At 52.6% G+C, this 20,411-nt stretch overlaps 8 protein-coding genes across 8 annotated transcripts; 5 read left to right on the top strand and 3 right to left on the bottom strand.

Annotated features, from left to right (window-relative positions):
- Positions 1 to 1,319: 1,319 nt before the first annotated feature.
- On the top strand, positions 1,320 to 3,203 carry NFIA_018290 (chromatin structure-remodeling complex subunit RSC7; the record flags this gene model as incomplete). The annotated part of the gene is made up of 3 exons (XM_001265024.1): positions 1,320 to 1,368; positions 1,464 to 2,550; positions 2,615 to 3,203. The coding sequence occupies 3 exons, from the start codon at positions 1,320 to 1,322 to the stop codon at positions 3,201 to 3,203; spliced, it is 1,725 nt and encodes a 574-aa protein (XP_001265025.1).
- A 655-nt stretch (positions 3,204 to 3,858) lies between these two features.
- On the bottom strand, positions 3,859 to 4,704 carry NFIA_018280 (ESCRT-III subunit protein SNF7; the record flags this gene model as incomplete). Its single annotated transcript, XM_001265023.1, has 3 exons — positions 3,859 to 4,204; positions 4,266 to 4,470; positions 4,530 to 4,704. The coding sequence occupies 3 exons, from the start codon at positions 4,702 to 4,704 to the stop codon at positions 3,859 to 3,861; spliced, it is 726 nt and encodes a 241-aa protein (XP_001265024.1).
- A 510-nt stretch (positions 4,705 to 5,214) lies between these two features.
- Positions 5,215 to 5,753, top strand: NFIA_018270 (nuclear telomere cap complex subunit Ten1; the record flags this gene model as incomplete). Its single annotated transcript, XM_001265022.1, has 2 exons — positions 5,215 to 5,283; positions 5,379 to 5,753. The coding sequence occupies 2 exons, from the start codon at positions 5,215 to 5,217 to the stop codon at positions 5,751 to 5,753; spliced, it is 444 nt and encodes a 147-aa protein (XP_001265023.1).
- Positions 5,754 to 5,902: 149 nt separating this feature from the next.
- On the bottom strand, positions 5,903 to 7,761 carry NFIA_018260 (MFS transporter; the record flags this gene model as incomplete). The annotated part of the gene is made up of 4 exons (XM_001265021.1): positions 5,903 to 6,626; positions 6,679 to 6,955; positions 7,013 to 7,389; positions 7,445 to 7,761. The coding sequence occupies 4 exons, from the start codon at positions 7,759 to 7,761 to the stop codon at positions 5,903 to 5,905; spliced, it is 1,695 nt and encodes a 564-aa protein (XP_001265022.1).
- Positions 7,762 to 10,277: 2,516 nt separating this feature from the next.
- Positions 10,278 to 11,848, top strand: NFIA_018250 (putative 3-beta hydroxysteroid dehydrogenase/isomerase family protein; the record flags this gene model as incomplete). The annotated part of the gene is made up of 3 exons (XM_001265020.1): positions 10,278 to 10,509; positions 10,558 to 11,194; positions 11,254 to 11,848. 3 exons carry the CDS (start codon positions 10,278 to 10,280, stop codon positions 11,846 to 11,848), a joined length of 1,464 nt encoding a protein of 487 aa, XP_001265021.1.
- A 655-nt stretch (positions 11,849 to 12,503) lies between these two features.
- Positions 12,504 to 13,213, bottom strand: NFIA_018240 (pre-mRNA-splicing factor SPF27 family protein; the record flags this gene model as incomplete). The annotated part of the gene is made up of 2 exons (XM_001265019.1): positions 12,504 to 13,117; positions 13,177 to 13,213. 2 exons carry the CDS (start codon positions 13,211 to 13,213, stop codon positions 12,504 to 12,506), a joined length of 651 nt encoding a protein of 216 aa, XP_001265020.1.
- Positions 13,214 to 15,305: 2,092 nt separating this feature from the next.
- NFIA_018230 (neutral/alkaline ceramidase) lies at positions 15,306 to 17,676 on the top strand (the record flags this gene model as incomplete). The annotated part of the gene is made up of 2 exons (XM_001265018.1): positions 15,306 to 15,514; positions 15,591 to 17,676. 2 exons carry the CDS (start codon positions 15,306 to 15,308, stop codon positions 17,674 to 17,676), a joined length of 2,295 nt encoding a protein of 764 aa, XP_001265019.1.
- Positions 17,677 to 18,407: 731 nt separating this feature from the next.
- On the top strand, positions 18,408 to 20,216 carry NFIA_018220 (uncharacterized protein; the record flags this gene model as incomplete). The annotated part of the gene is made up of 1 exon (XM_001265017.1): positions 18,408 to 20,216. The coding sequence occupies one exon, from the start codon at positions 18,408 to 18,410 to the stop codon at positions 20,214 to 20,216; it is 1,809 nt and encodes a 602-aa protein (XP_001265018.1).
- Positions 20,217 to 20,411: the final 195 nt, after the last annotated feature.

The following is a 20,411-nucleotide window of genomic DNA, read 5'->3' as shown; positions in this document are numbered from 1 at the left end:
TCCGCCTTCTGAGACCATACGCAGCCCTGCGGAGGGGGGTTACTCAACAGCAAAGTATCACTCTCATGGCAACTAGCAAAGTATCTGCACCCTCGCATATGTTGGAAAACATACGTTCAACTAGGCTGGTAAACAATAAAACTTGATATTTCACTTTGGGCCACCCAAGCCAATGGTTCCCTTACATCAGCCCATCACCAGTTCAGGGCAGGTGTTCAGTCTTCAGCAGGTATAAAGCTACACTTCCAAGATGTTACACCATGCCGGAGCAGCTGGCGGCTTCATGTGCCATTGAGATATCTGGTTTGATGAGAGATCAGCCGCTCATATTGTGCTCAAGTTTGAGCTTGCTATTGATCAGTGCTTTTGTATTATCCAAATATTCCCGGGCTGTATGCACCTTGACACCCAAGGACTGGTAGATGGCGATAGTTTCCGATCGAGCTCCCCCTCCCTATAATCCGTGGCATATATCCCTCATTCCCGTCTACGCATGGAGGCAGCCACCTACCACAACGAGCAGGAAAAGACATCCTGAAAATCGCTTAGGCCAGACGCCTCACGGAATGTTACCTGCCAATAATTGCCTCGTTGAGTAGAATCGCCAAAGGAAGCTCCCTCCTCGGCAAGGAGGATCGTGCATGAGGAGCAAGCTACTTGTACTCGGTCAAGAGGCAGGTCATCTGCAAGCTGCAGTTCTGTCGTGTAAGGGATCTGCGGCATGCAGAGCTCCGATAATACCCACGAATCATTGGCCAGTAACTGATAGTTGGTTAGTCGGTACTGAGGAGGAGATTACCTCTCTCAGTTATTTTCAGTGGTGAAGATGGTGGATGCAAAGATATTTCTAGGATATCATCTCTGTTTAAGCAAAAGTACGGCAACCTTGCTACAGTACAATGCCTCAGGGTGCTCCTGGTAAGCTGTTAACATAAGGTAAGAGAGTGATCGACGAGATCCGGTTATAGATTCGACAGGGCGGACAGCCTTAGGCATTACAGGACGAACGGTTATGTCCGTGAATGACATCATCAAGCAGGACGATCCCAAGCGGTATTATTAATAGTCTCGATGTACTACTCCGTACAGGGTAATGCCAAGAAGGCTAGGGCTTAGGGCTTCACGTTACTGGATAGCACGTGGCAATGGCAATATCTGCCTGAGGCTTACAGGGCGCGGCGCGCTGTTCGGAAGAAAGAAACTCCGTGCAGCTTGCAAGTCGCAACGGATCCTAGTGAGGCTGTCCCTGGGGATAGATCCGTTGCCAGCATCGGACCATCTCAAGGTTCACTGCATTGGACGTCATCACTTGATCTACAATGGCGAGGAAGTTAAGAGCAGCTGCGCAGGCTGCTGCTAAATCAATGAGTATGCTTGCCTATCCTTTATTGTCTTCATCCCCTTGCTCTTCTGATCAAAAACAATTACCGCGCGAATCCAGGTGCTAACCAGTCCTTTTGTAGAAAATGTACCGCCTCCGCTCCCCGACGCATCGGACGAAGAAATGGCAGACGCGCCCCCATCATGCGAATCTTCGCCGGCTGAGGACCCCGGTGAGCCCTCAGAAAAAGAGTCCGACGTCGAACCTCAACCAGAACAACCCCAGGAGGAAGAGAAAGCACCAGAACCAGCCACACCCGCCCCAGAATCCACCGCTCAGGAATCAAATCCCGTGTCGCAAGCAGACACACCCACGCAAAACCTCGGCCGTCCCGCGATTCCCCGAAAACGTCGTCCTGGGCGTCCGCCCAAGAATCGTCCTCCCGACTGGGATTTGGCAGACGGCAGTGCGCCGCCGCCAGCGCATTCGGGCACACCGGCGAAACGACGACGAGGTCGCCCTGCGGCGAGTGGTGGAAGATGGGCGCGCAACCGGGGCCCATCGCATGTCACGCAGGTGCCGATCGACAAGGAAGGGAACATGATGGATGTCATCGACGACGAGGTGGCGCTTCCGCCCGACCCAGAGGGCGAGACCAAGGTCGACAAGAACGGTGTGCTCAAGGACGGCCGAGAATACCGGGTTCGCACGTTTACCATTCTCAACCGCGGAGATCGGCTTTACATGTTGTCGACGGAACCGGCACGCTGCATTGGCTTCAGGGATTCGTATCTGTTCTTCCAGAAACACAAGCTCCTGTACAAGATCATCATCGACGATGAGGCCAAACGAGATCTCATCGAGCGAGAGATTATCCCTCACTCCTACAAAGGGCGTGCCATCGGTGTCGTGACGGCTCGGTCGGTGTTTCGCGAATTCGGTGCCAAGATCATTGTCGGTGGGCGGAAGATCATCGACGACTACAACGTCCAGGCGGCGAGAGAGCGTGGAGATGTCGAGGGCGAGCTTGCAGTTCCGGAAGACAAGCTACCTCCCCCAGGCGAGCCGTACAACAAGAACCAGTACGTCGCGTGGCACGGAGCCAGCAGCGTCTACCACACCAACGCCCCGTCTCTGCCGCTACCCACCGGCAAGGCTATCGACTCGAAAAAGCGCAAGGTGACTGTGACGGGCGATAACTGGATGCTTGAGCATGCTCGGGAGGCCAGGTATGCTATGTCCTCACAACCCGTCTTCTCTCTCTGTTAGACGAAAGACTAACGCTTTCACTAGTTCCTTCAACTCGCTTATCCTGAACGCGCGCCGCGCGAATCTGGAAGGAGTCTACGACATCCACACCAATGCTATCCACTACCCCAAGATCATGCAGCCATCGCACGCCCGCTGGGAGCGTGTTCCTCCCCCGGACCCGCGGGTCACCGCCAGACTCGCCAAGGGACTATCCACGCTGAGCCTGACAAACGGAACGGACGAGGGCGAGGCCGAACCACCCGCCGACCACACGACCGAAGAGCCCACAGACACCGAGCCCCAAACTATCTTCTCCACGATCCCCCCCGCGCTCTCGCGCCGGTTCGCAATCCACGACACCGTGTTCGAGACGCCCCCGTACTCCAACATGGGCATTCCCGGTCCGGACGGCGACGTGCACGATCTCGGCAGCAACGGCCTCATCAGCACCGCCAACTCGCTGCACCCGGAATTCGTGGGCCCAGAGATCCTCGCGGAGCTGCCACCAGAGTGCAAGGAGGCGCTCGTCGAGGCCGCCGCCCGCGAGTGGGAATGGAAGTCGAAATGGCGCAGCGAAGCGATAGACGGGCAACGCACGACGCCGCTGAAGAGCTATGCTTGGTTTCCGTAGTCTTCCTTCGGTTTCCTTCTTGCTGTACTTTCGCCGCGGCACTTTCCATTTTCATCGCGGTCCTCATTTGTCTATGTTATCACGTCGCAATCGTATCTAAGCCAGCATCATGGGCAGGGTTTGTATTTCTTCAAACGGAAAGGAGAACAAAAGGTGCTTTTTCTTTTTCATTTCTCATTTTCCATTTTACGCGTGCTAAATGTCTAATCTATCTTTATTACTTGAATAGCGGTAGGGTCCGGGTGTGATCCATCACTCGTCAGACAGAAATTCTATTCCTTCTGATATTGGATAGTGGCCTCGTAGATCGAGATCATTTCCTTGAAATGCAGTTGCAGGGTGTATTGTATCTATGCGCGAGACCATTACCTAACGGTGTACTAGAACAGATTCAATCCCCATCGGGTAGACAAATGAGATGCTAATCAAAAGGACATGAGACTTCGTTCAGCCATCGGGTGGGGGACGTTAATATGACAGGTAGGTAGAAAAGTCGCGTAGCTCAAAGCAAACCGGATTACGCCGACTAGATAACTCGAAAGAAAAAGCAACGGAAGCGGGGCAAACTCCAATCCGTTCAGGTATATGCATGACTGCTAAGAGGACGTGAGGAGGGAAAGATGGTGGGGAGACAAGACGGATGGAGTGCTCAGGTTCAGCCCATGGCCATCTCGGCGCGCAGCTTCTCCAGTTCTGCCTCTTCGTCTTCCTCTTCCGCCTGCTTTGTTTTGACCTCGACTGATAGCATTCCATGGTTAGTTGTGGTCTGTGAAAAACTGACTGCTGGGTGCTTACGCTCTCTGTTGCCGGCGGCAGGTAACCGGTTGAGATCGGCGACGGGCACCGACCCGGTCTTGAGCATGCGCTCGTCCATGACCTCCTGTTCGAGACCCTCGAGCTCCGCCTCCAGTTCGGTCTCGTCGGGCTGTTCGCCCAGAGGGTTGTTCGTGATAGCCTGTGCGATTTCCTCGCTGAGTTGGTGTTGTTCCCGAAGTTGGTCCCTATCCTGTCAGTATCTGCCTGCGCGATGTCTATCGCAAAAAAAAAAAAAAAATTACATACATCGTCTCATCGACCTTGTCGATCGTCATCGAGCCATGGATCTGTGTCATGGCAGCGCCGGCCGCCTTCATTGCGTTCAGGGTCTCCTGGTTGATATTCGCCGCTTCAATCGAGTAGATCTGCTGTTCGAGCTGGGCGATCTGCGCAGTTGTCTGTTCGAGGTTCTTCTCGTGGACCTTTTTCCTTCGCAGAGCGGCTTTGGCAGCTGTGGCAGGAAGTCAATCTTGTATTCCTTGACAAGAACAAAACCAAGGCAAGGCGCACCATTTTTATTTGTCGAGACGTTCTTGCGAGCGACTGCCTCTTGTTCCTCCATCAGATGCTCCAAGTGCTTTTCTCTCTTCTGCAGCATGTCCAGCTGCTCTCGCAGGAGGAGGATCGCGTTCTTGGGCGCATCCTTGCGCTTCTGAGCGGCGGCACCGCCGAACCAGGACCACATTATGGCTGTAAGAAGTATTGTTCTCTTTTATAATTCGGTGTGGTAGAGCTTGAGCGAGATAGACCTTAGTTGAGGCTTATCGTTGGCCTTGATATGTCTGGAAAGCGGTCGAAGGCGGTGGAGGCAGACAACAGCCAGATAGAGGAGGGGTTTACTGGATTGACTGAAGGGGTGGGTGTCTGAGACGTAGATCGACTCCACGATAGGGATATCAAGTAATGGGAAATAGAAATGAACTAAAATGGCCGTTGCCTGGTTGCAACCAAGACGGTAACAAGCATGCGTAATTGCTATCTAGGCAGAGAGCAGAGGGCGAGATGATTCCCCTCGTCACGGCGGAAGATCGATCCTATGACATGCGCGCTAAGCCTATCGTAGGTGAGCCGTCACGTGGTATCGTTACAGTTCCCCTTCATTAACATCGTTGAGTATCATTTAGAATTGATTCTTGTGTCAAATTCTTCCTCTCATATCATAAGAAGAATGACCTGGCTGTAAGATCACCGAGGGATGAACGGCCCGCCCCCTTCCACGCGAGCCTTTCTCTCCGACCTCCCTTCTCTCCCGACAGGCTTCAAAGTTCGCTTTCTTGGCTGGTGCGTCTCACTATACATTTCTTTCATCTTAATAGTATCCTCTAGGCCTATAACATGTCAACTACACACGTAAAATAGCTGATACGCCTTAGCGTGAGAACCTACAATATTCCTACAGGTCATCTAATCCTAGAACACGACTATCCCCGCCGTAGATTTTCCACCAACGCAGGAACAGAACCCGCCTCTGTGGCCGTCGATGTCAACGCGGTTCTGGAATCTGTGACGGCGGAGGAACTGCGTGTCGGGGCTTGGGTCAATGTCGTGGGTTATGTGAGGAGCTGGGGCTCGGACGGCGGTGATCATGATGCCCTCCGCAAGCTGAGGATGTCGAGTCCGGTGTATGTGGAGGCTGTGATTGTTTTCTCAGCAGGTGTGATTGAGCTGGGCGAGTATGAAAGGGTTCTGAGGGAAGCGTTGGAGGTCGTAAGGCGGATTCCGAGGCCGGATTGAAGGCAACCCTCTGTGAGTCTTTCTGGTTCTTGATTCGTTGTGGTTGGTGTCATTAAACATAAGTCATATTTAGGCTATCTGCTATGCTGAATGACATATGACGCCTCTATGCATGGGTGAATCACTTTTCTAGACACTTTTTGAGAAGACTAAACCTCCATCTTCACCTGCTCAGTTGCCGCGCTGCCTTCTGTGCGCTGCACCAGCCGTTTCCGCTTCCCCTCCAACCGCATCTGATCCATCTGCATGCGCATAATCAGCGCGCTCTTCCGGCGGATCTTATACCCGTATTTGTAGAAGACAAACGGAATCGGGATGATGGCCACTTCGAGCAATCCCAGCAGCGTCCCCGACCAGTTGGGACCGATCCCCGCGTACATATACGAGCCCACCAAGGGCAACACACCTCCCAGAATACTCCGAATGACAGAGTTACCCGCCATGGCCGACGCGGCATACACCCCGTAACTCTGCGTGAGGTAGTTGGACGCATAGATGAAGACGCCCGTGTTGCCGGCGCCGAAGAGAACGCCTGCAAGGATAGGGACGACCCAGTGGATGGACGCGGGGGCGCAGGTCCAGGCGAACCAGAGCTCGCCGGCGGGGATGAGGACGGCCGAGATGCAGACGATGGACACCATGGCTTCCGGGGCCACCTTGCCCGTTTCCGGGTCGATTTTGTGGCTGTTGATCAGCCGGCGGATCAGCGGTTCGCAGGCGATGGTGATGAGGCAGCCAATGCCGATTCCGGAAAAGGCAAGTCCGGAGAGCCCCAGGGACCAGCCGCGGATCTGACGGAAGACGATGGGATAGGCGGTGAAACAGAGGTAAAGAATACCGTACACGATGGCGATGTAAATGTTCCAGAAGATACTGCCCAATGTCAGCCGTGGAACAGGTCCTAGTGTGCAGGAGGCGCGCTCACCAAATGGGTTCAGTGACCGCCATCACAAACGGACGGCTCAGGTTCAGCTTCAAGATCTCGCCGAGACTCATCTTCTGGTCGTAGCGACTCCACCAGCGTGGCTCACCCGTTTCTTTACGGAGTGTGGCCGCCTTCTTCTGCAAGATGACAGGGCTATATGTCTCTCTCATGATGCACGAGAGGGCCAGCGCAACTCCAGACAGTATGAGGGCAATCCAGTCCATCCACCGCCAGCCCAGATACTGCGTCACGAAACCGCCAATGATCGGGCCCAGCACTAGTGTTCAAGTCAGCCGCTACGGTACTGTCATCCAGCAGGCGGGCAATAACGAACCTGGGCCGTTGACAGGACCAATACTCCAGATGGACATGGCCAGGGCTCGCTTGTCGTCTTGCACCAGGTCGGCAACCATACCGGGAGCGCTAGAGATCATGACACTACCGAAGAAGGCGCCAATGAAGCGGACGATGATGAGTGCCTCGACAGACTTGCTGAGCGCACAGGGGATAATCAGGACGGTGAAAACAAACAGACAGCCGATGGAGACCGGCTTGCGGCCGTATATTTCGCTCATCGGAGCCATGAACATCGACCCGATGGCTAGACCAACCAGGTAGAAGGTCAAGCCCAGAGTGACGATAGTCTCTGACGTGTGGAACTCGGACGCGATAGCTGCTATGCCAGAGGTATAGGAAGTCGAGTAGAGGACGCTGGAATAGTTGAGTCAGTTGCTTCTCAGCCAAAATGACGAGCCGACACACTCACACAACCAACGTGTTGAAGGACAAGAACGCCACAGCCATGGCCTTGTATCGAAACGACCAGTTCTTCGGATTCGCTTGATCGTCGTCACCCTCATAGTCGACCTCGAAGTTGGGATCCGTGGTGCCAGTGGTACCGATCGAAGTCACTTTTCTTGCCAGAGACGGCTCTGACAGTCGTGATGCTCGTGTATTCAGCGTCCGCAGCGCTTCCAGTTGGTCGATTGTATCGTCGGAGGTGGTGGACTCGCCGATAGACTCTACGTCTGCCGGCAAGGCTTCTTTCTGCCTGTGCTCGGGCCATTTCTTAGGTTGCGACATTTCATCTGCCTGCACTGAGACGGGACGAGCTGTTTCTGTTTGTTGAGTCTGCCTTGCGCTTGGATCGTGCCCAGTGATCAAGACAGCATACGCCTGCGAGAGTTGGTTTGCAGCACAGTTGCCAATATGGAATCTTTCGGTTATATAGTTCAGGCACTCATTCTTTGGCCGATATCATCGAAGTATGATCTTCGTGGGAATAATTCGCGAAGATTCAACGTTTGCTGGAATGGAGCAGAAGGTGCTGGAAGGGCATATGCAGAGCGAATAGAGCAATATGTAGCAATTATGCACAAATCGACCCAAAACAGACAGCAAAGAGAGGCAGAATTCGAGCGAGAGCAGTAAAGAGGAATGATGGACCTTATAATTTCCCTGGTGAAAGCGACTGAAACGATAAGTGGTAGGGAAAATGGGTCGGTGGGGCCTCAGGTAGAAACCGTCATGCAGACTAGAATAAGGAGAGGACTAGGCTCTGAAATGACTCGAGAGATGGATATGTCGAACAGTAGACTACCGAGCTGGCTTGTTCTAGAACGAGTGTAGATCTAGTGATATACTAGATGATCCATGACTAGATAGCTGGGACTAGAGAATAGAGACATCAACATCTGGCGTGTTCAATCTCAAGGTCTATCTAAATACTAGGCTAAATGCTTGCTACTTGCTAGATGGACACAGACACAGACCAAGGCCAAAAATGCTTGGACGGTATAGTTTCGGTTGGTAATGTCGGAAACAACTTGAGCCCCCGCATGGTCAAACCCAAGTGATAACAAAAGAGTCGAAATGGCCACGAGACTGGTAGCCAAGACGCATGCTGTATGTATGGACCCTGGAGATGAGGTGATTGATCATCGTCCAAGTGACAGTGGTGGTGGATCTGTGATGGTGCAAAACTGAGCTCGGAATGAATTCCGTGATAGCAGTTACCGGCTCCCCACAGTCCAGGCTGAATACTTCAATTACACAGTCCACTGAGGTCGAAAGAAGGTTATCAATGCCCCAGATATGCGGATTTTAGAATACGCTCCACTGTCCCAGTCCATAGGATAGTACTCCGTAGTAGTACTCCATATTGAGTTGGAGACACAGAGTCTGGGGAGAAATGTGACTTTTCCGCTCGGCCTTTTCTCCGCTGAGAGCATTCGTCGATTGGCAGGAGAGTTGACGGGGTCCGTTCACTCTGGCCACTCAGAAATGCCAGGTTCCGGTTTGCCGCGATGCCGGTTTGCCGATTACTCGAGACATCCACTATGACTTGGCGTAGAGAAGGCAATAAGGCATCAGGATATGTACCGTTGGGCATGATTCTTAATCGCAGATCGTCATCGACCGCTCTACAGAGCAAATCCGACTAGACTGATCCTTGAGATATCCATCTGTACAGAGTACATGTGTATGATTGTCAGTCACTTATAGTTGGTACTTGTAGCCCAAGGCTGCTACAGAACTGTCTCTTTTCTTCACAAGGTGCTGAAATATTTTGGTGGCTGCAGATACTTTAATTCTAAATAATCAGCCGTTCAGCACCACTGACAAGTAATGTTGCACTTGTACAGAGAGAAGCAGTATCATCAACAATCAACACTTCCATGATACAGTGTAACATTGAAAGTAACAGAAACTCTCTAAGCGATCCGTTTCCCCACAAGATTGCACAAGATTCAGCCAATCAACATTGTCCCTGTTTGAAACAGAGCTCTTCCAGGGTCAGGTACCTAAAAGGTACCTGGACTTTGTACTCCTTGTCTCTGAGGAGATAGGTATCTGGTAGGTACCTCAGGGGGCTATCTAGTTTGCACTCAATTTAGAGACTCATAGACACATCAAGGCATGCGAATGATCATAAGAATTACTAGACTCGGACTTTCTTCTACTTGTGTCACTTCTGTCGAAAAATTGCTCAGGGGCAGCGTACTGTCGTACTACACTAGGTACTTAAGCACGTGGAGCGGAATGTCCAGTCCCCACTCACTATCTGTTGCAAAATGCAATTGACACTTGACAATAGAATTGTCAGTGAACCTTCTGCTCAAATTGGTTGAAGCATATTAAGTCTCCTCTGAAACCATTAAAGCCAGTCTTTGTTAACAGTTATCAAGATGAAGGAGTCAGAATCCTTCCAACTACTAAATATGGATCATGTGGACCAGATGCTTGTCGCTCGTCTAAGCGAAGCGACTAAAAGTCTCGACTCAGCTCGCTTCGGTGGCCTCGAAAGTAGATTATTCCAACCCCAGGAACACATTTGTCAACCTGTGCTTCGCTCACTAGGGCTCTGAAGGTCTCAGCATGTGGATGATGGAATTTTGAGAACTACGACTTCAATCAGTTCTCGTCTGCTTCCCCTACAGTCTTCCACGAGCGACAAGCTCACTACTGGCAATCGAGCAGTTGCTGTTGGCTTTCTTTCATATCAATCGTCAGACAAACTGCTTCGATCGAGGTGATACTGCTGTACACCCTATTCCGAACCAGACGAATCCGTTCGCTCGAGCTTGTCAACCTGCCAAATGCCGTCCATTCTTCTCGCCGCTTCTATTGCGGGCCTGGTCGCTCTCTACCTCTACCATGTCAACCGAGCAATGACCAAAGTCCCGGAGGAAGCTCGTCTATTATCTCCTCGCCGATGGACCGTTGAGGAAATCAAGGAAGCTTATCGAAAGGCGATTGAGTCCCCGGTAGATGTCAGCAAGAGCCTTCCTCCAAAGCAGCATAGACGATACATCGTTGTGGGCGGATCAGGTATGTCACCTCTACCATTTGATCCAAGGCAAATGCTGATAATCTCAGGACTGGTTGGGAATTGGACAGTAACCCATCTTCTTGCGCGCGGCGAAGACCCGACTGCGATTCGCGTCCTGGATCTTCAGTCACCCTGTCAGCAGATCCTCGACCACGGAGTGGGGTTCGTCAAGATTAATATCACCGATGCAGAGGCCGTTCAGGCTGCATTCGCGCAGCCATGGCCGCAACAAGTCGCTAGCCTTCCATTGACCGTTTTCCACAATGCCGCCGTGATCAGACCCGGAGAGCGACACAAGGCCTTTCTCCAATTCTGCACCAGGGTCAACGTCGACGGAACCCGGAACGTCCTGGCCGCGGCAAAGCAACACGGCGCAAGCTGTTTCATCTCGACCTCGTCCGGATCCGTGCTCCTCCGCCGTCCATCGTTCTGGATCGCGCCCTGGACCAAGTGGCCCAAGCGCGTCGTGCAGATCATCAGTGACGCGACAGAGACGCCCAAAGAGCACGACCAATTCTTCGGCAACTACGCCGTTTCCAAAGCCGAGGCCGAGCGCATCATCCGCGCCGCCGACAGCCTCGAATCCAACTTCCGCACGGGCTGTATCCGACCCGCCAACGGCATCTACGGCGTCGGCGACACCACCATCACGGGAATGTATCTGCTCAAGGGCGGAGCTCCCAGGTACCTTTCCTCCATCCCCTCAGGGAAGACTTGCATGCAAGCCTAACTCCATCAAACAGTTGGACCTACCCCGTCATCCAAAGCTTCGTCAACGCCGAAAACGTCTCCATCGCGCACCTCCTCTACGAACAGCGCCTCCTCGATCACACCGCATCCTCAACCAAACTCCCCAACATCGGCGGCCAGGCCTTCACCGTCACGGACCCCAACCCCGCCATCGCCTTCAGCGACCTCTACCTCCTCATGACCACCCTCGTAAAGACCCCCATCCGCTTCCCGCGCGTCGCTCCCGTCCCTTTTCTGCTTCTTTCGTATCTGCTAGAATGGTACGCCCTCCTCCAGCACCTTTACTTACCCCGTCTCCTGCCAAGGATCACGGGTGATTTGGCGCAGCTTCAGCCCAGTCTGTTCGCCATCTCGGACGTGCATACCTTTGCGGACGACTCGCGTGCGCGTAAAACCCCAGCCGAAGGGGGTCTGGGCTACGTTGCGCCCATTACGACTCTGGACGGGATGTGCAAGCAGGTGCTGGAGTGGAATCGGAGTGCTGGGGCGGAGACCGTTGCTGCGGTTGCGGATCGTGGGAAGGGGGTGGTTAGTGTTTCTGAGGAGGGGGTGGATGTGAATCTGGTGGTTCCTTCGAAGAAGTTGTGACCATGTAGTATCTGGTCTGTCAATGGATTCGCACGGGAAGATACTTGGTGTGGTATAATCTGCTTTGCATTGCTTACGTGCTGGCTACTCCAAAGTGATTGCAATTCTCTGAATAGCACATCATGACCTTGTCTCGACAGACCATGAATTGTCATTGCCATCAAAGATCCTGTCTAGCCTCGACTCTATTCCAGGGAAGATAAAGCGTATGAGAATGTCTTGTGTCCGCCGCTGGATGACCGGTCCTTCAGGCTGTCTTTCCATTAAGCCTTAATGTAGACGGTTCCCACACTCGCTCGATTGTCACAGAGTTTGCAACATTGGTAGCGTTCAAGGAGTTGCGTCACTCCTGTCGTAAATGCTTTAAGCGGTGCCGATCAACGTGTCATTCTTAGTTGCAACGAGGTGGTTGGCGATTTGCACCGCTCGATGCCGGCACTGGATGGTGCCTGTCGAGCTTTCTGCAGGCCACTATGCGGGCTTGGTGATCGCCTTGTGAGCCGATGCGAAGAGGCCGCTGAAGGTCATAATAAGGAGACACGTTAGATGACGCCATGTCTCGCCAGACTTCTTATTGCATGGCCTCCAATCCAGTCATAAGGAGTGTCCCAAGTAGAAATCCATTTGCAGCATAATCATATGCGCGAGTCAATCACTACCGCGCCTGCTGCTGAGCAAGCCGACGTCTCTGCTCCAGAATTTGCAACCGCAGACCCTCCGAGGCCAGTTCCACGTCGAGGATGGCACTGACGCCCCGCTTCCAAGTCTCCTCCAGACTCACCATCTCGCCCTGGCTGGCCTCCTGGGAAAGCTTCCTCTGCTTGTTCACCGCCTCCGCCGCCTCTTTGGTCTCGGCCAACTCCTTCTCCAAACCCCGGAGAATATCCTCCAGCTGGGAGTTGCCAATGAGCCACGCGTTCTTGCCGTACTCCTCCAGCAGCGCCAGGTTCTCGTGTCGCATGGAGAGATGGGAGCTGGCCGTGTACGCTCTCTGCAGGATGCGGCGCCATGCATCCAGATCAGGAACTTCTCCGTCTGTCGAGCGCGCAGGCGGCTCCGGTGCTTCGTAGCGGGATAGGTCGATTCCCCCGGTCAAGGGCAACCCGGCGGCCTTGCGGTCGATCTCCTGCTGTATAAGGGGGGAGAATCGCGGTTCGGGGAGCTCGGGAATGGCGGGGTGAAGAGTCGAGGCATGGTCCGGGGATAATTCCGCTGCGATGAGTTGCTGTGCAGCGGCGCGTGCTTGAGCAGACGGCTCAGCGTCGATGTCTGGTCAGAAGGTCAGGAGCTATGACCGGAAAGTCGTGGAGCAGGCTGAGGAGACTTACAAGGGAGGGAGTCGTGAGATTCGTTAATGACAGGCATATTGTTGGCAAATAAATTCGACAGTGATTGAGGTCTCAGTATTGCGTTGGAGAATGCCAGGTGATTTTATTCTGTGAGGAGTGCTCTCAAGTAGCTGCGACGAAACGCGGGAGGCATCATTTTCGTTATGGGCTTGGGCGGTGAGACAGGACTTGCTTAGTCAGCGGATTCCTTTTCCACGGCCCGTTTCCCTCTTTGTATGTGAAGATTAGACCTCAGTTGGCCCTCTGACGGGGTGAGAATATCGGAGACGATGTTACTTGTCTTGCAAATCAGTATTTGTCACGACAGGCGGAAGTCCGTCCAAGATCGAGGCATATTCTCGATCGACTCTCACCATGCAAGGTCGAAATCAAGGTCAACTATGCACGGTGGCTGAAACAACCATCTTCGTTCTGCAGGGCATGGTAGTATCTGCAGGTTAGATTGAATGACATCGCGTCGATTATATATTTCTGGAAGTTATATTAAGCCAAGTCAGCAGGACATTTCATGCATTACCATCAATATCTGAGATAGGATGTGGAGACGAGGCTTGTCATTCTTGGTCATTGAAAAACACCAATGACAAAACACAGCTCATTCTCAGATGATACGCCGAATGTCAGCTTGGACATGAGGTGATATGGAAGCTGCCAATGCGCCTCGTTTGTCTGCGTTGGTGTTGTCTGAGCGCAACGAACCGATATTGAAGTCATCGAGCTGGTTGTCTCGCCGCGGTCCGCGATCATACCCCGCTATATCACTACGTTGTTGACACGGTCAGCTTCGTACTAGCTAGTCTATGGAAAGCTTGCTGGCCAATACTATAGTGCTTCGAGTGCTAACAACATTCAGGCAACGTGCCGCGGATGGCTCAATAAGTACAAGTGACCATTATGACCTGGTTTAAGGGCCGCGACGGCACCAATGTCGAAGTATCTAAAGAAAAAGAGAGCTAGATGCAATGCACAAGAAGAAAAATCAGGGAAATGAACTCCGAGGAGCAAAACGGCTTGGGGAGGCAGTCTCATCAACCTGCCCAGTCTCCCTTTTGCATGTTCACCGTATTAGATGGGTGGACATGAAGAGGGACTGTTGTCTGACCCGTCTCGTGCTCGTTTCGTTGAAATTATTAACAGGAGAACGAGCAGAGGCGGACTCGACGGGGTGCAAGAGTGCAGCCTTCTGACGCTGCAGAAGTTGTGTGAATCGACAGCTTCTGCAGGCGCTCTGCCGCTGCACTACCGACCCCGGTTGGTTGACTGGAGAAGATAATGCGGGCTCATCTGTTGCAAGGTGGACTGCCTAAAAAGGTAAGGCTGCTTGGACCCTTGGATACCTGAGAAGCAGAGCATCTTGCTAGGAGATCTCTTGCTGTAGCATAGCCGAGGTCGACAGTAGTTTGCCAGGGAGATACAGAAGCGACTGAGAGCGCATACTGCTCACTTTCTTCATTGGTAACGGCCCTGGATAAAGCATCACATGCGATCTCATTCGGAGCTTGGCAAATGTCCTAAAAAAGTTTGCAATATAGAGAACTAAAAGAACAAGCCTAGAAGCCTAGAAACTAAGGATGCATACGAAAGTACTGATAGCCTGAAATGGAAGTGTCTCCGTCTGACGAACATCGTGACAAACCTCCACAGGGCCCCATATGATTTTCCATCAACCATAGATGACACTGATAAACCCTCATCAAGATACCATCGCATCACCACCAATAAATGCCGTCTTCTGCATATCTCAAGGTATTTTGAGGAAGCGGGGAATGAACGACCACGTACCCAATCAAGTATAGCGGCGAAGGATGGCAGCGTGACGACGGCCACAAGCGATGCTACCCTCCTGCTGCATTCCTGTCGATCTGCTGGTCATGCGCTGCCTTGCTGTACCTATACGAGGTCATTTCCTGTTTCTATGTGGCCTTTTGCTTAAACACTGTCAGCCTGGCCATTCGGAGAATAACAATGTGATTCGATCGATAAGAAGACTGCAACTCCCGCGGGGAAAAAGCAACAAGCGGAAACCTACTTTCTGATGTCATCAACATAACAGGTCACAACCCGCATAACCTGAGCTTGGACTGTCCACACAGTTTCGTCCGTCGAAAATGGCAAACTCCAGACTCGGAGTGGCCTTGGCCGGGACTCTTGTGACAGCTCTTGTATTGTTGCAGCTGCTGTCTATCGTGCAGACCTACAATCCACCGCCCACCTTCAGCTTTGTTGGCAAGGCATCACGATGGGAACACAGGACGGCAGATAAGGTCTCCGATGATAGCGTTTTTCTGTTGGGAGCTGGAAAAGCAGACATCACTGGGTACTGATAGTCATGTTTTGCTTTATGCTATGCTTCTTCGTTATGGATGGACATCCCGCTGACTCTACGGTGATAGCCCCGTGGTGGAGGTAGCCCTCAGCGGATATGCTATGCTGGATCAGATCGGCACAGGTCTGCGACAGAGAATTTATTCCCGCTCCTTCATTTTCGCAAATCCAAATCAACCAGACGATACCTTTATTTACATCGTCATCGACGCGGTGACGGGCGACACTGCCGTCCGACATGGAGTCCTCCAGGCGCTCGCGAGTTTGGGAGGTGATTATGCGCGCTACGGCGAGGGCAATGTTGCGTTGACTGGGACGCACTCTCATTCAGGACCCGGGGCCTGGAACAACTATCTACTTCCACAGATTCCTAGCAAGGGGTTCGATAAGCAGAGCTATCAGGCTATCGTTGACGGCGTGGTCCTCTCCATCAAACGCGCTCATGAAAGCTTGGCCCCCGGTCGCTTGAGCTTCGGCTCCATCGATATCCAGAATGCAAACATCAACCGAAGTCCTTATTCATACGACGCCAATCCGGACGAAGAGAAAGCACGCTACTCGGCCAACGTAGACAAAACGATGACCCTCTTGCGATTCGACAGGGAGTCGGACAACAAGACCACTGCCATCCTGACATTCTTCCCGGTGCACGGCACTTCTCTCTATAACAACAACACTCTCACTACAGGTGACAACAAAGGCGTCGCCGCTTGGCTCTTTGAGCGGAGCGTCCAGGACGATGCGAATTTCGCCGACGACTTCGTAGCCGGATTCTCCCAATCCAATGTTGGTGATACGAGCCCGAATGTGCTGGGCGCATGGTGTGAGGATGGATCGGGGCAGATGTGCCGCTACAGCGACAGCACTTGTGGTGGCAAGACCGAGGACTGCCGTGGTCGCGGGCCCTTCTTCCGTGAAAAGGACAATGGTGCGAAGAGCTGTTTCGAGATCGGACGACTTCAGTACGCCGCGGCCAAGCAGTTATATAGCCAGATGGATGCGAGTAATACTCGGATCACTGGGAGCTCTAACGTTCGCTCCTTTCACGCTTACCGTGATCTTGCTGGCTACACATTCCAGTCGCCGTTCAATTCTAGCATGCTGACGACATGCTCGGCGGCACTGGGCTTCTCTTTCGCAGCCGGTACCACTGACGGACCTGGCCTGTTTGATTTCACGCAGAACAGCTCTGGACCTGCAGAGTCCAATCCGCTGTGGTACGTCGCTCGAGCGTTTGTTCATCAGCCTTCGGCAGAACAAAAGGCGTGCCAGGCGCCCAAGGATATTCTCCTGGACGTGGGAGCCAACACGCAGCCGTATGCGTGGGAGCCGAATATTGTGGACATCCAGGTCCTCCGAGTAGGTCAGCTGTTCCTCATCATCTCTACGAGTGAGGCGACAACCATGTCTGGACGGCGTTGGAAAGAGGCCATTGCAAAGTCAGCCAAAGACGTTCTCTCTATTGATAGTCCCTTGGTCGTGTTGGGGGCTCCTTCGAACAGCTACGCTCATTACGTCGCGACAGAGGAAGAGTATAGTAGGCAACGCTACGAGGGTGCTTCCACCCTGTACGGGCCTCACACTCTCGCCGCGTACATCAATCTCACCCTTACCTACCTCCCTTATCTAGGCGATTCGCCCAATCCCGCCACGTTACCGGAGATGCCCACGGGAGTGCAGCCGCCCATCAACACCGACAAATCACTGAGCTTCATCCCGGGTGTCGTGTACGACAGTGCTCCCATTGGAAAATCATTTGGTGACGTGGTCGCCTCGGTAGCCAAGTCTACGTACAAGCCTGGCGAGACGGTCAACACGACATTCGTCGGAGCCAATCCGCGAAACAACCTGCGTCAGGGATCTACATTCGCAGCCGTCGAGCGGCAGAATCCGGCCTCAGGCACGTGGGAAGTCGTGCGTACCGACAATGATTGGAACCTGCTCTACCATTGGAAACGGACCAATACCATCATGGGATACAGTGAGGTGACCCTCGAATGGCAGATCGAGGATGACTACTACAACGTCGGCAACCCAAAGCCGCTCCAGGCTGGAACGTATCGCTTCCATTATTATGGCGATGCAAAGAATATCCAAGGCCAGATCAAATCTTTTGAGGGCATTGGCAAGCCATTCACGGTGACTTTGGGCTGATTATGTTTTATAATGAATGTGACGCATCAATCATTAGCTTTATCGTTAGGTATGACTTATGAATATGAGTCTATGATAGTCAATGGCTAGACGAGGATGGCTACCTGTAGAGGTGGCAATGCATAGATTCTCAAAGAAACTGCTTTCTCTTTATTCCAATGGACAGGTCAAAGACCTTTAAATAATCCGGTCTATTTAAAGAGATGCAGCTGAGTGACCATTGCCAATGATCTGCTGCAGCCTCTCAGGGTCGGCGGTTGGTGCAACACCTCCAAGCGCTTCTTTGTCGCGCGCTATCCAACCTCGTCGCAACTACCAACCATCTCTCTTTGACATCGAGCCTTGAGACAATCAGCAAGTTCCACAATAATGCATCTAGCCGTGTGTTCTTCAGGCCCGAATCGTCTGTTCCTAGTCATCCCAGACGCTAGCTTTCTGCAGCCTAACTTAAGGGCTCCTGTCATGAAAGCCTCAATGCTCTTATAACCTCCATTGTCTGCCAGAAGAGATTGTTCCTTGGCTAGTCTATGGTTCTACTGATTGTCTGTCGCTTTCTTTATTCTCTTTCCTTTTTGTCTCCTGTCCACCATAATGCTCAATTAGTACGAGTCGACGTCTCGAACGAAATGTCCATCCACTCTTTCCGTCTTCTCATTATTTATCAAGCATACCTTCTCTAGTCCACAGCGCTGTCGTCGATCTTTCAAAATTCTCATAGTTCAATCTTCAAAATGCAGTTAATCCACTTCAACAACGCGCTCGCTCTTTTCGCCATAACGTGCTCGGCTGGCCCGATCGCCCAGTTTACCCACAAGATTCGAGATCTGGAACAAAACAGACAGAGTCCTGGACCTACAGCATATCCTAGCCCGCTGCCACTCGATATACATGTACCAGCGGCTTCAGATGAAGCGAATGGCGGTTTGGATGTCGTTCCCATTACGCCTTCCGTGACGGCGGATGGTACTCAGACGGCGGTGCCGCAGGCTTCGTATACCTCTACTGAGGTTTCTGGATCGTCGATACTTCCGGCAGAAGGGTATTTGGGGACAGTTGCTCCGTTGTTGTCTCCAGAGGCTACTTTGGCTTCGTCTACAGCGGACAGTTCTCGTGCCACAGTGGATAGTGGGTCGTCTAGCTCTACTGAGATACCTGCATTGTCGATGCTTCCAGCAGAAGGGTATTTGGGGACAGTCACTCCGTTGGTATCTACAGAAGTTCCTTTGCCCTCATCTACAGCGGACAGTGGGACGTCTAGCTCTACTGAGATACCAGCATCGTCCCCACCTGCAGGGGGAAAGCATTCGTCCGCGATCGCTTCCTCGTCTGCAGAAGCTACTTTACCTTCAGCGGAGACATCTGTGGCTGTCATTCCAACCACCTCTTACTCTCATTCGGCGTCCCACTCAGCGTCAACTCCGAGTGTGTACAATTCTACAACCTCAACCTCAATCCCTCTTATCAAGCACAGACCGACGGCAGGACCTTCACCTGAGCTTTCCACATTTACACCCATTTCAATCGTTATCGTTTCACCAAGCTCGGCCCTAGCAAGCACACCCACCACGACACCCAGTCTGACCGTTGGTGTCGTTGGACCACTGTCTGATGTCGGGACGGCCAGCTCGTCTCCTTCAACTACTTTCTTTGCAACAGCTCTGCCAGAGACTCCTTCTTCAACGTCAACGGTGACCGAAACCGCGACGTCCAGCCCGACTGCCAGCGTCGTAGGACCGCAACCCGAGACAGATACAACCACGTCTTCTTCCTCTTCAACAGCATCTGCATCCTCTCTTCCAGACGCTACACCAACAGAGCCAGCAGGCCAGCTTCGTACCACTTCCAGCGCACAGTCCACACCCACTACGACGCAAAGCGCAAGTACAGCCGAAAGTTCAAGTACTCGCCCATCCCTCAACTCAGCAACACCAGCCCCCTTCATCGGAGAAATCACAAGCAGTCAGCCCCAGAGCGCTAGCCATACAGCCAGCACCCACAGTGACATCACTCCCATCCTCACACCGGTGATCGTCCTGATTACACCAGGCGCAGAACCGACCCCCACGGCGACGACAACGACGACCACAACGCACCCAGACCCGTACGCAAAGGCAAACGCTAACGGAGATCCAACAAGGAGCCCTGCGTCCGGCCCTACGGAAGGAGCGGAGATAACCACAATCCACGCGACAGCAACCGTAACCAAGAGCGTGGTTGTATTTGCTTCCGGCACTCCTACGGCTGAGACGCCAGCTCCAGTTGCTAATACCGAGGAGTCTGAGCCGGGGTTGGGCTCAAAGACCGCACTTACGACTGCTACGGTTACGGCTGTGCCTTCTGACCCCTATAGAGATCCGGGTGATGCCCATCTGTCCATTGTGCCTGTTACGCCGGGGGTGATGACTGTGACCACCACCACTACCAAAACCGAGACCGAGACCGAGACGGAGACTGTGACTAAAACGGAGAGAGAGACCGTAACGCAGACTGTTACGGAGACTATGACGGAGAAGGAAACTGTCATTTTGCGGGGGAGTTAGTTGATTGAGTCTTTGGCTTGGGAATGTTAGATGTGTTAGGAGCTGGAGTTTAGAGGTGGATGCACTGTACACTGTACTGTACCATAAGGATAATTATAATTCCCTAGATGTAGTCACCAAATTTGACCATTTCGATAGACCGTTTCCAGCCACTAAAACACAGTATATCCGCCCTGAACACCAGCCCGCCATAGT

This window comes from Aspergillus fischeri, genomic scaffold (genome assembly GCF_000149645.3).
Source record: "Aspergillus fischeri NRRL 181 1099437636249 genomic scaffold, whole genome shotgun sequence".
Lineage (NCBI taxonomy): Eukaryota > Fungi > Ascomycota > Eurotiomycetes > Eurotiales > Aspergillaceae > Aspergillus > Aspergillus fischeri.
Note: the sequence above shows the minus strand (reverse complement) of the source record. Positions and strands in the feature narration are given on the sequence as shown.